Source organism: Triticum urartu, chromosome 1, assembly GCF_003073215.2.
Source record: "Triticum urartu cultivar G1812 chromosome 1, Tu2.1, whole genome shotgun sequence".
In the NCBI taxonomy this organism is placed as follows: domain Eukaryota; kingdom Viridiplantae; phylum Streptophyta; class Magnoliopsida; order Poales; family Poaceae; genus Triticum; species Triticum urartu.
The window spans coordinates 70,597,352-70,612,727 of record NC_053022.1 but is presented as its reverse complement, the minus strand read 5'-3'; the positions used below and the strand labels follow the sequence as shown (position 1 = coordinate 70,612,727).

At 43.7% G+C, this 15,376-nt stretch overlaps 1 protein-coding gene across 1 annotated transcript; it reads left to right on the top strand.

The window, feature by feature from the left end:
- The first annotated feature begins 14,261 nt into the window (after nt 1-14,261).
- Nucleotides 14,262-14,907, top strand: LOC125532715 (DNA replication licensing factor MCM5-like). The gene is made up of 3 exons (XM_048696663.1): nt 14,262-14,419; nt 14,505-14,619; nt 14,743-14,907. The coding sequence occupies exons 1-3, from the start codon at nt 14,262-14,264 to the stop codon at nt 14,905-14,907; spliced, it is 438 nt and encodes a 145-aa protein (XP_048552620.1).
- The last annotated feature ends 469 nt before the right edge of the window (nt 14,908-15,376 follow it).

Below are 15,376 nucleotides of genomic sequence, written 5' to 3'. Positions count from 1 at the left end.
TCACATTGACATCAATTGATGGGCATCTCCATAGCCCGTTGATTAGCCGTGTTGATGTGATACTTTCTCCTTTTTGTCTTCTCCATACAACCTCCACCATCATTTTCTATTCCACCTATAGTGCTATGTCCATGGCTTGCGCTCATGTATTGCGTGAGGGTTGAAAAGGCTGAAGCGCGTTAAAAAGTATGAACCAATTGCTCGGTTTGTCATAGGGGTTGGGCATGATGGGAGCATTTTGTGTCACAGAAATGAAGCATGGACAAACTATATGATTTTGTAGGGATGAGCTTTCTTTGGCTATGTTATTCTGAGAGGACATAATTGCTTGGTTAGTATGCTTGAAGTATTATTGTCTTAATGTCAAATGATAAACTATTGCTTTGAATCACTCATGTCTTAATATTCATGCCATGATTAGATACATGATCAAGATTATGCTAGGTAGCATTCCACATCAAAAAATATCTTTTTTATCATTTACCTACTCGAGGACGAGAAGGAATTAAGCTTGGGGATGCTTATACGTCTCCGTCATATCTATAATTTTTTATTGTTCTATGCCAATATTCTACAACTTTCATATACTTTTGGCAACTTTTTATACTATTTTTGGGACTAACATATTGATCCAGTGCCTAGTGTCAGTTCCTGTTTGTTTTATGTTCTTTGTTTCATGGAAAATCCATATCAAACGGAGTCCAAACGGGATAAAAACTGACGGAGATTTTTTTTAGAATATATGTGATTTTTGAGAAGGAGAATCAACGCAAGACGATGCCCGAGGGGGCCACGAGGCAGGGGGCGCGCCCTAGGGGGTCAAGCGCGCCCTGGGCCCTCATGGCCACCCCGTAAGGAGGTTGGTGCCCTTCTTTCGCCGCAACAAAGCCAATATGTGGATAAAAATTGTGTCCAAAATTAAGCCCAATCGGAGTTATGGATCTCCGGGAATATAAGAAACCATGAAAGGGAAGAATTTGGGAACGCAAAAGCAGAGGGAGACAGAGAGACAGATCCAATCTCGGAGGGGCTCTCGCCCCTCCCATGCCATGGCGACCATGGACCAGAGGGGAAACCCTTCTCCCATCTATGGAGAAGGTCAAGGAATACGAAGAAGGAGGGGGGCTCTCTCCCCCTCGCTTCCGGTGGCACCAGAGTGCCGCCGCGGCCATCATCGTCACCGCAATCTTCACCAACAACTTCACCGCCGTCATCACCAACTCTTCCCCCTCTATGTAGCGGTTTAACCCATCTTTTACCCACTGTAATCTCTACTTAAACATGGTGCTCAATGCTATATATTATTTCCCAATGATGTATGGCTATCCTATGATGTTTGAGTAGATCCGTTTTGTCCTATGGGTTAATTGATGATCGTGATTGGTTTGAGTTGCATGTTTTATTATTGGTGCTGTCCTATGGTGCTCTCCGTGTCGTGCAAGCGTGAAGGATCCCCACCGTAGGGTTTGCAATACTTTCATGATTTGCTTATGGTGAGTGGCGTGAGTGACAGAAGCACATACCCGAGTAAGTAGGTTGTTTGTGTATGGGAGTAAAGAGCACTTGATGCCTTATAATGCTATGGTTGGGTTTTAACTTAATGATCTTTAGTAGTTTCAGACGCTTGCTAGAGTTCCAATCATAAGTGCATATGATCCAAGAAGAGAAAGTATGTTAGCTTATGCCTCTCCCTCAAATAAAATTGCAATAATGATTACCGGTCTAGTTATTGATTGGCTAGGGACAAATAACTTTCTTGTGTGAAAACAAGCTCTCTACTAAACCTAACTTAGTTGTGTCTTTATGTAAACAGCCCCTACTTTTTATTTACGTGCTCTTTATTATCTTGCAAACCTATCCAAAAACATCTACAAAGTATTTATAGTTTCATACTTGTTCTAAGTAAAGCGAACGTTTAGCGTGCGTAGAGTTGTATCGGTGGTCGATAGAACTTGAGGGAATATTTGTTGTACCTTTAGCTCCTCGTTGGGTTCGACACTCTTACTTATCGAAAGAGGCTATAGTTGATCCCCTATACTTGTGGGTTATCACCCAACAATATCCATGTTCCAACATGGAACAACCTACAAGGCACCTACAACTAGCAACGCTATAAGAGGGGCTGAGCAAAAATGACAACTTAGCCAAACAATGGTTTGCTTGGAAGGTGGGTTAGAGGCTTGACATGGCAATATGGGAGGCATGATATAACAAGTGGTAGGTAGCGCGACATAGCGATATAGTGAACAGCTAGCAAGCAAAGATAAAATTGATATCGAGGGTAATGATCATCTTGCCTGCAAAGTTCTCAGAGTTGTCGAAAGCTTGATCCTCGTTAGCGTACTCAACAGGTTCTGTCATGGAATTGTCATGGCAGATGTCCTAGTGTGAGGACTTAGTCGTGGAGCCATCGCCTTGAGGTTAACTTTAAAGGGGTTAAACAGGACAAAGGACACAGAGAGTTTATACTGGTTCGGCCCCTTACGATGAAGGTAAAAGCCTAGTCCAGTTTGTAGTTGGTATTGCTAGGATTTCGACGAGAAGGGAGCGAATATGCTTGACCCGGCTCTTGATCTGTTCTTTCTTGTCCTAAGCCGCCACTAGGTCGTCCCCTTATATACACGGGTAGACGCCCTGCGGCCCTCAGAGTCCTGGCCAGCTTATACGACGTATCCGGCTCGGTGACCTTTTAGATATGCCTTATAGTACAAGTTTACATACATGGTGGTTATACTCATGGGCTTTGAGCCGCCTTTGGGTCTGGGCCCTATACTAAGCCTACCTATGAATCGCCATGTGACCTTGGGCTTTATTATAATGAATCTTCATAGGGTTGACCCGGCCCCTCCTGGCGGGTCATACCTAATAGTTATATCCCCAACATTAGGCCCCAAGTTGATTTGGACTCGTTGATGTCAACCTTCAAGACTTAGAAAAAATCTTCTATTCCTGCTGTGAAAACCTTGTAACCCGCCATGACGTCATCTCCAAGATTTTCGGAAACCCTCCACGACGTCATCTTTAACGGATCTTTATCTTAATGTCTTCCCGAAAATCAAGGCGTCCAATTAGCTGGTTAACTATCATTTGGCCTCCTCATCTTTCGCGTCTTCCTGTTTCCTATATCCTTATAAATAGGACCCGAAAGCTATCTTCCATTCTTCTCCTTCTCCTTCCTCCCTCACAACGCGCCGTCCCCGTACGAACCCTGCCGCCGTCGACCTCCATCCTCGTCCTCGACTCCGGCCGCTGCATCGCCCTGAGAAGACCAGAGAACGGTGGTGCAACTCCACTGCTCTTATAGCTCCAGTAACTCTTCCTCTGTCCATCACTAATCTGCCATTAGGGTTTCATCGGTGTTCTTTGGTGTTCATCTGCATTCATCATCATCCTTCTTTTCCTTTATTTAGATCCACGTATATGGAAAGCTTGCACGGTGGTAGTTTTAGCACTTGTTTTAATACTAGATCGCATCCCCACCGTGATAGATCTCCTCTAGGGCTTCTCTGTTTTTCCACTGTCGCCTTTTATAGATGAATTTATCCCTTTTTTCTGAATGGCGGTAGATCCAAATTTGTAACCTCCATCTGTGGAACTTGTTTGCCTTAGTACTTAGCCAATCTTGTTTTTGGTCATTCTTGAATATCTTAGTCATGGCGGCTTACTCCGCCGGCTTACATGTACCTCATATATCATTAGCCCTCGCTTAAAATGCCTTTATAAACATGCTCTGTAGTTGTTGATTTGCAATCCCACTAACTAACTTGATCTGGCAAATTATTTCTTTTTAGATCGTCCTTTCATCATGCCTCCAAAGACGATGACCACTTGCAACTAGGTCCCTTCCACAGTCACTGAAAGTAGTTTGAAAGACTTTTGTCACTGTTGGATACTTACCGGAAAAAGTGTCATGTCTTACCATGCTCCTGACCCGGCTGAAGTGAAACCTCAGCTGAAGGGCGATGAAATTATTGTTTTCACTGATCACATGAGCCGGGGCTTCTCACCACCCGGCTCAAAATTCTTCAGAGATGTTCTGCATTTTTTCAAGCTTCATCCGCAAGATATCGGACCCAATTCCATATCAAATATCTGCAACTTCCAAGTTTTCTGCGAGGTTTATCTTCAAGAAGAACCTACTGTGGAACTTTTCAGAGAATATTTCTACCTGAACCGCCAGAATGAATACACCAACAGTCCTAGCTTAGAACTTGGCGTCATTTCGACTCAACGCAGACGGGATGCCATCTTCCCTTTTGTAGTTCTGCCAAGCCATCCTAAGGACTGGAATCAAACATGGTTTTATTGCATGGATTCCTCACCGTCGGATGAAAATCTAATGTTGAGTTACCATGCTGATCGTCTTGACGCCAAATATCAACTTCCTGATAAGCTTTCTGCCACTGAACGCAAGAAACTTGTCCCCACAATCAAAAAAGTTCAAGCCTTACTTGGAAATGGCTTAACTGGAGTTGACTTGATCCGCTGTTGGGTCACATGGCGGATCATCCCTCTCAGCCGCCGATCCGGCTTGATGTGTAACTACACTGGAGGAACAAATGATCCATTACATCATAGTTCCCTGCGTCTGACCGAAGAAGCCATTGTGGAAATGACAACTACTCTTGTCAATAGCAAGTATGAAGACTGCAACATAGTAGGGTTGAATCCTTTCTGCAAGCTTAACCCGGCGCTAGAGGTAAATCCTTTAACTTCTTTTTCTTCAGCAGTTTAAATATTTTCATGAATTTCAACATGTTGTCCCTCCACAGGCTAAACTGACTTTTGGAAAGTCAAGTATGACCATGAGGCTACCAAGAAAGCTAGAGCTACTGCGATAGCTGCCAAGAAAACCGTCAGAACATCGAAGAAGAAGAAGCCAAGCGCCTCTGAGTTACTCAAGCTGGATGACACCTCTGAGTCGGAGGTAGCCCTTGACTCTCTTGGCCTGTTTTTTAAACATCTTATTGACACTGACTACTGCCAGGATGACACGGGGTCCAACCAGGTAGTTGAAGAAGAGGTAAATATTATTTCCTCCGACTCAGAACCTTTACCAAGGCAGAAACTTCGGCGAGTAACCCAGAAAGTAAGGTTTTTACACCCCTTGGCTTATTTAGATCATCATTTTACTTTGAAACGACATCAACATGAGAGCCGCCGACAGACCCAGTCTGGTGGAGATGACGATTTACCCTCCGGCTTACCAAAGACTCCTCGGAAACGCCAGAATGAGCTGCCTTTTGACCTTCAACCCTTGTATTTGTTCAATGAATTACTTTCATTACTCACTTTCAATTCTATCTTTGCTGGAGATTTCCCGATCCTCCTCTGGCGATTCGTCACAAACTCAACTGCCGGCTTTCAAAACTGCCCCGGGTAAACATAACTACTCTTCTTGTAGATCTTTACATATACATCATTATACTGACTTGTCTAAATCCATTTTTAGCGGTCAGGCAAAGCCCAAAAAAGCAAAGGTGACTAAGCCGGCTGAGAATACGAAAACCACTGAACCGAAGCAGCCAAACCTTGTACCAGCACATCCTGAGGAACCGGAGTAGTCAACTTTTTTGCCAGAACACGCTGAACAACCAGAGGACCCTGCTTTCAACGTTCAACCGGATGTGCCTGAACCGTTTGCGGAAGAAACTGCTATCGATCCATCAAGCATTGAGCCGTCCAGCTCGGCTAACCCATCGGAGAAACACAGTGATGATGTTTTAATAACTGGTAGCAGATTTATTGAACCGGGGAACCCAAATGTTCTGGCTAGACACTCCGCTAAACAAGAAGTTACAGAAAGGCAGAGGGTGAGGTTTGACGTCTCCCACTATGCTCACCTGAGTATTAGTGAAGTGTTATATGGTTATCTCAGTAAAGTGCACTCTAGCCGCGATTTAGAAAGTGAGATGGTCAAGCAGATGCACCAAAAATATGTGGTACGTTCTCCGGCTTATATAAGTTATATACCCTGCTAGCCTCCAACATTTCTGATTATGAAAATATTGAGTGATCTGTAGACTTAGAATACCTTAGAAACCTCTATCTTAGACTCCCTCCAAGTCTGGTTTGCAACTAAACCGGATGCTCATAATATTTCAATTTGCATGTGTAGCCCCCAAGGGCCGGTTTAATCAGTATGAATGAGCCGGTCCTGCTAATTATTGCATAAAACTGAACCGTATAGCCCTCATGAGTCGGCTGAGACTATTGACAGCTTATCTGGCTCATTTGTAGAAAAAATCAAGCAATATGCATTAGCCCCCAAGTGTCTAGTGTTGTTGCCTATAAAACACTTGGGACTTTTTTTAGAAAGAGCTGTTCCTTTTGAAAAATTTGCGCTGACAGACATTAGCCCCCAAGTGCCAAGTGTTTATTGCTTGTAAAGCACTTGGGACTTATCTTTTATAACCGGTCATGAAACTGAACAACATTATGTTGTATGCAGGCTGCAACCGCAGAACTGGAATCCCAACTGTCTATGGCCAAGACTCGGCTGGTGACTCAAGAGACAGAGACAAAGAAAGCTGAATCCAAATTCCAGTTGAGTGTGTCTGAGGTCGAAAAGATGAAGACCAGCTTCACAGCGGAGAAGGAGGCTTGGGCTAATGAGAAGACTGCCTTGGCACAGCACGCTGAGAAGGCTGAGGCGGCTCTGGAAGAGGTTACCGCTGAACTCACCGGTTTAAAAAAACCATGTGTCTTAGATGGTTTCTGCAATCTTCGGTAAATCACATTATTACATACTTCAAATTGAGTATTTTCCATTATAAACTGCTACTTAATTCATCGTATAATCTTTACAGGTCCCAGGAGCAGTAATCTGAACCGAAATGTCGTAGTAAAGCTCAAGGCGGTTTACACTCTGGTTGAACAGCTGTACACCGGAGCCCAATGGACTCTTCCCACCATCTCCCCCGTGAATCAAGGGCTGACTCTATTAAGTGACATCTTGAAGAAGCTCTTGCCCGCTCGGTTTCAAGAAATTAAGAGATCGTGCGCCAGAGCCGGAGCTGTAACAGCTTTAAGCCAAGCTAAAGCTTGGGTGCCAGAATTACACCCGGCGGATGTAGCAAGTGGGTATCCCAGCCTCAAAGAAGATGGAATGCCTTTTGACCAAGAAGATTTTACTGCTTGTGTCAAGGAAATTCGTCCTCATGCTACCATCATTGGTGAAGAAACCAACCTCACCAAGTATCCGCCGGGTTTTGATGGAGATAATAAGAAGATGGCGACTCCTTCATATAAAGTGATGGATTTAATCCTGCCAATTCGTAAGCACACTTTTGCCCCTGAGATTGACCCGTCTGGTCTGATTGATGATGAAGCTGAATTCGTCACCCTTCATGGCTTTGACTGGTCCAAAGCCAACTTCCAGATGGTGGAGGAAGACGAACCGGCAAGGGGTGAAGCGCAACCATCCAGTCAACCGGGTCAGGATTCATGAGCCAGGGCCGGTTTATCAGCTGCTATTTGTGAGACGTAAAAATAGTTATCTTTTGGGCTTGAAATGCCTTGTAATAGGCTAGCTTCAAACTTTTTGCTTTGTTATGTCGTCGTGCATCTTTGGCTGTTTTTATGATACTTTGTTATCCGTCATGTGAGGATATGCAATGTATGCCTAATGATATTATCCATCCTGAAGTTGTTCCTTCCTACAAAAGATAAAAAATGTCTTGGCGGTTTACCGCCGTAATGGTTGATCACACTGTTGGTTTACCAAACTAGTGTAGTGAGGGTTATAACCCACAACTGGAACCCTGATAATCATCAAATGTTGACAGTTTATGAACAAAACTGGACCAGGTTTTGTTAAAAAAACACCTGATATTATACTGGCGACTTATAGTCAAAACCAGACCGGTTTAATGAACACCGGTGCATTAGAATCATAAAGTATGATAAGTTGCATTAAATAAACCTAAAAAATGAAGAGGTTTTGAATTGTCATAGTTGTGGCATTGCGCCGATCAAGAGAGTTTAAGCTATAGTTCGGATACGACCAAAGCCCCCAAGTGATCATCCTGGTGGCCTTACGCCGATCAAGAGGGTATAAGCTTTGGTCTGAATATGACCAAGCCCCCAAGTAATTTCCCTGGTGGCCTTACGCCGATCAAGAGGGTTTAAGCTATGGTCCGAATACGACCAAGCCCCCAAGTGATTTCCCTGGTGGCCTTACGCCAATCAAGAGGGTTTATGCTATGGTTCGAATACGACCAAGGCCCCAAGTGATTTCCCTGGCGGCCTTATGCCGATCAAGAGGGTTTAAGCTATGGTTCTAATACGACCAAGCCCCCAGGTGATTTCCCTGGTGGCCTTACGCCAATCAAGAGGGTTTAAGCTATGGTTCAAATACGACCAAGCCCCCAAGTGATTTCCTTGGTGACCTTACGCCAACCAAGAGGGTTTAAGAAATGGTTCGAATACGACCAAGCCCCCAAGTGATATTGTGGGCTGTGCCCAAGGGGTACCTATGTTTGAGTTGTGCTTTACAACAGACTCTCTTTGGTCCCTTTAACCTGGGTAGGAAACCCCCAAGTATATGTATTTTTTATAACCGATTCAAAGGGTAATCATAATTTCATGCCTATGCCGGAAACTCCTAGTAACCAAAAACTCATTTATGAGAAGGACAGAGGCCCTACTTTAGCTGGGATGCTGGTTTATTATATCAATCATAATATATACATTGTCTAAATATGTACATAAGGAGAGCATGTGGCTCAAGTGTAGTATGGCCTAAGCTGAGCAATATTCTTGGGCCGGTGGGTCTCCTCCTCCGACATGCGTGAGTCCTTGTGGTCTCGAACATAGATAAGGTAATATAACCCATTGTTTAGATTCTTGCTGACCACAAAGGGTCCTTCCCAAGGTGGGGATAACTTGTGCATATCAATCTGATCCTGGATAAGCCGGAGCACCATGTCGCCTTCTTGAAAAGTTTTGGTTTTAACTCGGCGACTGTGATAACGGCGTAAATTTTGCTGGTAAATCGCTGAACGAGCTACTGCTATGTCCCACTCTTCATCCAACAGACCAAGTGCTTCTTGATGTTATCTTTCATTGTCTACTTCCACATAAGCCGCCACCCGAGGCGAGTCATGACGGATGTCACTAGGGAGAACCGCCTCTGCTCCGTAAACCATGAAGAAAGGTGTATATCATGTTGATCTATTTGGGGTGGTGTTGATGCTCCATAGCACGGAAGGCAACTCTTTCACCCAACAACCCGGTGTCCTGTGTAGGGGAACCATAAGCCGGGGTTTAATACCCTTCAAGACCTCTTGGTTTGTCCTTTCATCTTGACCATTGGATTGGGGGTGAGCCACAAATGACATAGCAAGCGGGATATGCTCACGTTGACAGAATTCTTCCATGTCACCCTTAGAGAGATTAGTGCCATTGTCTGTTATAATGTTGTGTAGAAAGCCAAAACGGAAAATCACCTTCTTCATGAACTGAATCGTTGCTGCCGCATCACACTTACTGACTGGCTCTGCTTCTACCCACTTAGTGAACTTATCAACTGCCACCAAGAGGTGAGTCTTCTTATCCTTGGATCTTTTGAAAGGCACAACCATATCGAGCCCCCAAACTGCGAATGGCCAAGTAATTGGAATCATCCTCAACTCTTGAGCCGGCACATGGGCATGGCGTGCAAAATTCTGACTTCCATCACACCTGCGGACGAGGTTCTGCATCAGCATGAGCCGTTAGCCAATAAAACCCATGACGGAAAGCCTTAGCCACAAGGGACTTTGAACTGGCATGATGACCACAATCTCCTTCTTGAATTTCTCGTAAGATCTCACAGCCTTCTTCTGGAGACACACAACGTTGAAACGCCCCGGTGACACTACGATGATGTAACTCTCCATTAACAATCGACATTGACTTAGACCGTCGTGTTATCTTCCTGGCTAAGGTTTCATCCTTAGGTAACTCGCCCCGAGCCAAATAGGCCAAGTAAGGGGCTGTCCAATCTGGGATTACATGAAGAGCCGCCACCAACTGAGCCTCCGGGTCAGGAATAGCCAAATCCTCCTCTGTAGGAATCTTTAATGACGGGTTATGCAAGACGTCAAGAAATACATTAGGCGGCACCGGCTTACTTTGAGAGCCCAGTTGGCTTCACTACAAGAAATATGTCAACTTATGACCTTCTGTCAGTGACCCTCGAAGAATTGGTCATAAATTTATGACCATTTTAGACCAATTGGTCAAAAGCTGTCTGGGGGCTCTAAACCCTAAACCATAACGACCATTTTGGTCAGAAAGGTCATAATTTCATTAGAGGAAATGGTCATAAAGCAAACAGCGCTAGTCCGCTGCCTTATTTCTAGTTGTTAATGACCAATATAGATGGTCATAGCCTTGTAAATTGTGGTGGGTTTCTATGACTAGGCGCCACCTCATCTGTTTTGCCTATGTGTCATGTCCATGTGGCAGTTTTTGCCCTAGGTTGTGAAGCAACCTATATTTATGTCATTCCCAAAATTCCCAAAAAAATCTCATAAATTCTTTGGGTCATATCTTCGTCAAATATGTAAAAACCTTCCTTGCCTAGTTCAAAAATAATTCAACAATATTCATTTTCCTATTCTGTTCACAACAACAGTTTGTGAAGGAAGTACCACTTTGACATGTCCAAATAGTATCCATTTTCTACAGTGCTTTCCTATGCCCAAATAACCATCCCCCACCAAATGCCAGCTCAATCCATTCATTATTTTGAGCCGAGCTTCAACATTCGTATTTATGTCCAGTGTGGTAGTTTGCAAAGCAAGTACCACCTAGGCTCCTCCTTTTGAGCTGAAAATTTGTGAAGACGGTCTTCTTAGTAAATGATCATACTCAGCCAAAACACACGCCCATTAGCCATGTACATTTCCTGTGCCGCTAATCAAACACTTGGCTGCTAATTCATGTTTGAGCATCGATCGGTCTCCTCGTGAGAACCTTATGTTGTAATTTTCTTCCTAGCACCTACCTGGGGAGTGCCCAACCCACTAGACATGCCTAGGCCACCCAGAACACATGGCAACGCCACGGTCACGCTGTGACCATGCGGCGGGCATGCGAGTTTACGCGCTCTAGAGTTGGAGCCCTCGGCCACCGTCCAAACCTCGATGTATCGCCACCAAAGCATGTATTTATGATTAAATAGGTGCTTATGTAACTATAAATGATTTTTGGAAAAAATAAATAGCAAACTATGAGGCAGCTGCAGTTCAAATTTGACCCGCTTCCAACTGAATTGGCGGAAATTTGTCTTTTTCACGAGAGGTGGATCAAAACTTTTTACACCCAACCATTTTTTCAATTGTGCATTAAATATGTCCTTGTATTTTATAAAAATGATTAGGTCCAATTTTGCAACAATTATTTTGGAGGTCCTTCACAAAAAAACTCCTTGTGGGCACTCGAAAAATGGAAAATGGTTTTTTCGTCCAAAGAAAATGAAAACTTCCTTAGGCAACATTGTTTGCCATTCCAATATGCACCCTTGTGCACAATATGAGATCATTTGAACAAACTATGCCATGAATGTGGCCATAAGATTGATCATTCAGCTTGAAAGCCATTGATCTCCACACGTGATAGCTCGTTTCTGAGAACACTTTTTTAAAATAATTGCCGTATTACAAGTTTGTTATTTTTCCTGGGAACTTGGCCACATATAATGACACAATGCGAAGGTTTCCCAATTTTTAAATTTTTTTTTGAATTTTTATGCCCGTTTCAAAATGCGGTCAAAACGGCGGGAATGACCGTTCCTAGCTAGTGGTTGAATCTTGGAATTTTTTTGGTGTTTCTACAATTAAATAGATACTTATGTACCTAGAAATGTTTTTTTGGAAAAAATAAATAGCAAACTATGAGGCAGCTGCAGTTCAAATTTGACCCGCTTCTAGCTGAATCAGCGGAAATTTGTGTTTTTCACGAGAGGTGGATCAAAACTTTTTACACCCCAACCATTTTGTCAATTGTGCATTAAATATGGCCTAGTATTTTAGAAAAATGTTTTGGTCCAATTTTGCAACAATTATTTGGGAGGTTCTTCACAAAAAAACCTCCTTTTGGGCACTCGAAAAATGGAAAATGCTTCTTTTGAGCAAAGAAAATGAAAACCTCCCAAATCAACATTGGTTGGAATTCCAAGATCCACCCCTGTGCACAATATGAGATCATTTGAACAAACTATGCCATGAATGTGGCCATAAGATTGATCATTTGGCTTGAAAGTCATGAATCTTCACGCATGACAGCTCATTTCTGAGAACACTTTTTAAAAATAATTTCCGTATTACATGTTTATTATTTTTCCTGTAAACTTGGTCACATATGATGACACAATGCGAAGGTTTTCCAATTTTTTGATTTTTTTTAAATTTTTTATGCCCGTTTCAAAATGCGGTCAAAACGGCGGGCTTGACCGTTCCTAGCTAGTGGTTGAATCTTGGAAAATTTTTGGTGTTCCTATGATAAAATAGATACTTATGTACCTAGAAATGTTTTTTGTAAAAAATAAATAGCAAACTATGAGGCAGCTGCAGTTCAAATTTGACCCACTTCCAGCTGAATCAGCCGAAATTTGTCTTTTTCACAAGAGGTGGATGAAAACTGTTTACACCCAACCACTTGGTCAATTGTGCATTAAATATGTCCTGGTATTTTAGAAAATTGATTTGGTACAATTTTGCAACAAATATATGGTAGGTCCTTCACAAAAAACCTCTTTTCGGGCAATCGAAAAATGGAAAATGAACTTTCCGTGCAAAGAAAATGAAAACTCCCTTAGGAAACATTGTTTGAAATTCCAAGATGCACCATTGTGCACAATATGAGATCATTTGAACAAACTATGCCATGAATGTGGCCATAAGATTGATCATTTGGCTTGAAAGCCATGAATCTTCACACATGATAGCTCATTTTTTAGAACAATTTTTTAAAATAATTTCCGTATTACAAGTTTATTATTTTTCCTGTAAACTTGGTCACATATGATGACACAATCCGAAGGTTTTCCAATTTTTTGATTTTTTTTGAATTTTTTATGCCCGTTTCAAAATGCGGTGAAAACGGCGGGAATGACCGTTCCTAGCTAGTGGTTGAATCTTGGAATTTTTTGGTGTTTCTTTGATTAAATAGATTCTTATGTACCTAGAAATGATTTTTGAAAAAAATAATGAGCAAACTACGAGGCAGCTGCAGTTGAAATTTTACCCGCTTCCTGCTGAATCTGCGGAAATTTGTCTTTTTCACGAGAGGTGGATCAAAAATTTTTACACCCAACCACTTGGTAAATTGTGCATTATATATGGCCTAGTATTTTAGAAAATTGATTTAGTACAATTTTGCAACAAATATATGGTAAGTCCTTCAAAAAAAACTTATTTTGGGCACTCAAAAAATGGAAAATTGTTTTTTCATGCAAAAAAAATAAAAACTCCCTTTGTCAATGTTGTTTGCCAATCTAAGATGTAAACTTGTTCAAAATATGACATCATTTGAACAAATATTTGATAGGTCTTAAAAAAACTCATTTTGAGCATTAAAAAATGAAATGAAAAATTTGTATGTAATCAATCATGACCAATTTATATGGTCAAAAAATCTTCAGATTGTTTGGTGCGCTCTGATTGGTCCAAAGGCATATCACGCCGATCATGCATCAACTACCGTCGGATGCTTCTGGATCCAACGGCAGCCCTCACCCCCTCACCCTCTCACCAAAACCCTAACTTCCCCGATCCACTCCTCTCCCCGATCCACTCTCCCCCTCTCGTCCCAAAGCCGCCACCCCCAACCCTCTCGCTCCTCCTCCGTCTCAATCTCTCGATCCCTAACCACCCAGCTGCCACCGCCCCCGCCGTCCTCCATCCTCTCCCCCAACCCCGGTCGTCGACAACCCCTCATCGGTAGCCCTCGTCCCCCTCACTCTCTCACCCCTCGTCCGTCTCACCCACTCGTCCAAACCCTAGCTTCCCTCACGCTGCACCCGAGCCATGCCTCCTTCCCTCCTCACGCCGCCACCCTCCCACCGCCTCCTCTCTCCCACAACTCGCCGCCGACGGCCTCCCCTCTCCTGAGGAGATCGAGCAAGCGCCCGAGCGCGCCAGTCCTCGCAGCCTCCTCCCACGATTCCCCGCACTCGAGCCCGACGAGAGGAGCTCCGCCTATGGTTTTGCACGACGCCGGCGGCACCCGCTCATCCTCGTCCACCTCCTCCTCGCCGCCGCGCCGCCGCCGCCATGTCAGGCTGGGACAAGCATGCGGTCTTCTACAGCAACCAGGCGCAGTTCCCGCAGGGCGACCTCGCCGCCGCCGACATCACCCGCCACTCCTCCCTCTGCAAGTTCAAGGAGTTCCTCCGCGGCTTCACCGACCCCACCGACGACTTTCCCTACCGGTACCCCCTCCCGCCCCCCTCTTTCCTTGCCAGATCTGGTCGAATCGGTCTAGGCTAACCCGTGGACGCGTTTCTATGTTTCCAGCGAGAGCCTCGTGCACAACCGTGACCATGTCACCGTCGCCATTGAGGACCTCGACGCCTTCGATGCCGAGCTCGCTGACAGGATCCGCAAGGCACCCACGAACTACCTGCCGCTGGTGCATTACCCTCTTTGAACTGTCTTTTTTTTGTCTGACGGGCTATCTAAAACTATGTCAAGTCTGTCTTTTATCTGTTGATTCAGAGTTGTGTTTAACTCTTCGTGTGGTGGGTTTCTGCAGTTCGAGACGGTTGGGTCAGAGGTTCTCACCAGCCTTAGGTCTAAGGTCGCTGGCGAGACCGGGGAAATGGAGGAGCCCATCACCGGCGATGTGCAGATCTTCCTGTCCTCCAAGGAGAATTGCGTCTCCATGGGATCTATCGATGTCCTGAAACTAATTCTGTAAATTAGTTGATTCCAGAAAGTTTTAGGAACTCCATGTTGATATCAAACATAGAAAGTTTTAGGAACGCCATTTAGAGTATATTTGCTTGCTCTGTTTTTTTTTGGGTTACTCCATCTTGCTCTATTAAGTAAAATAAGATATGTGGAGTAGCAGCAGTAAGCTAGACCCTCCATCTTGCTCTGTACATAGTCAAAGATATGTGGAGTAGCAGTAGTAAGCTAGACCCACCAAACAGCTAACGCTCAGGGTAATCTTTTTCTCCATCAATCCCTCTCTTGTATGTCTAGTGTTCCTGTATGTGTGTTGTTGGTGAATTTCTTCCAAGTACTCTTGTACTTGAGTTTTCAGTAACAATTGGAGCAGAGTACTGTTGTACTTCACCTCACAGCACCAATTTCTGCAAAGTACTCTGGTACATCAGTTGTAATTTTCGCTAGTTACTAATTGAGTCACAGTTCATTTTTCGTAC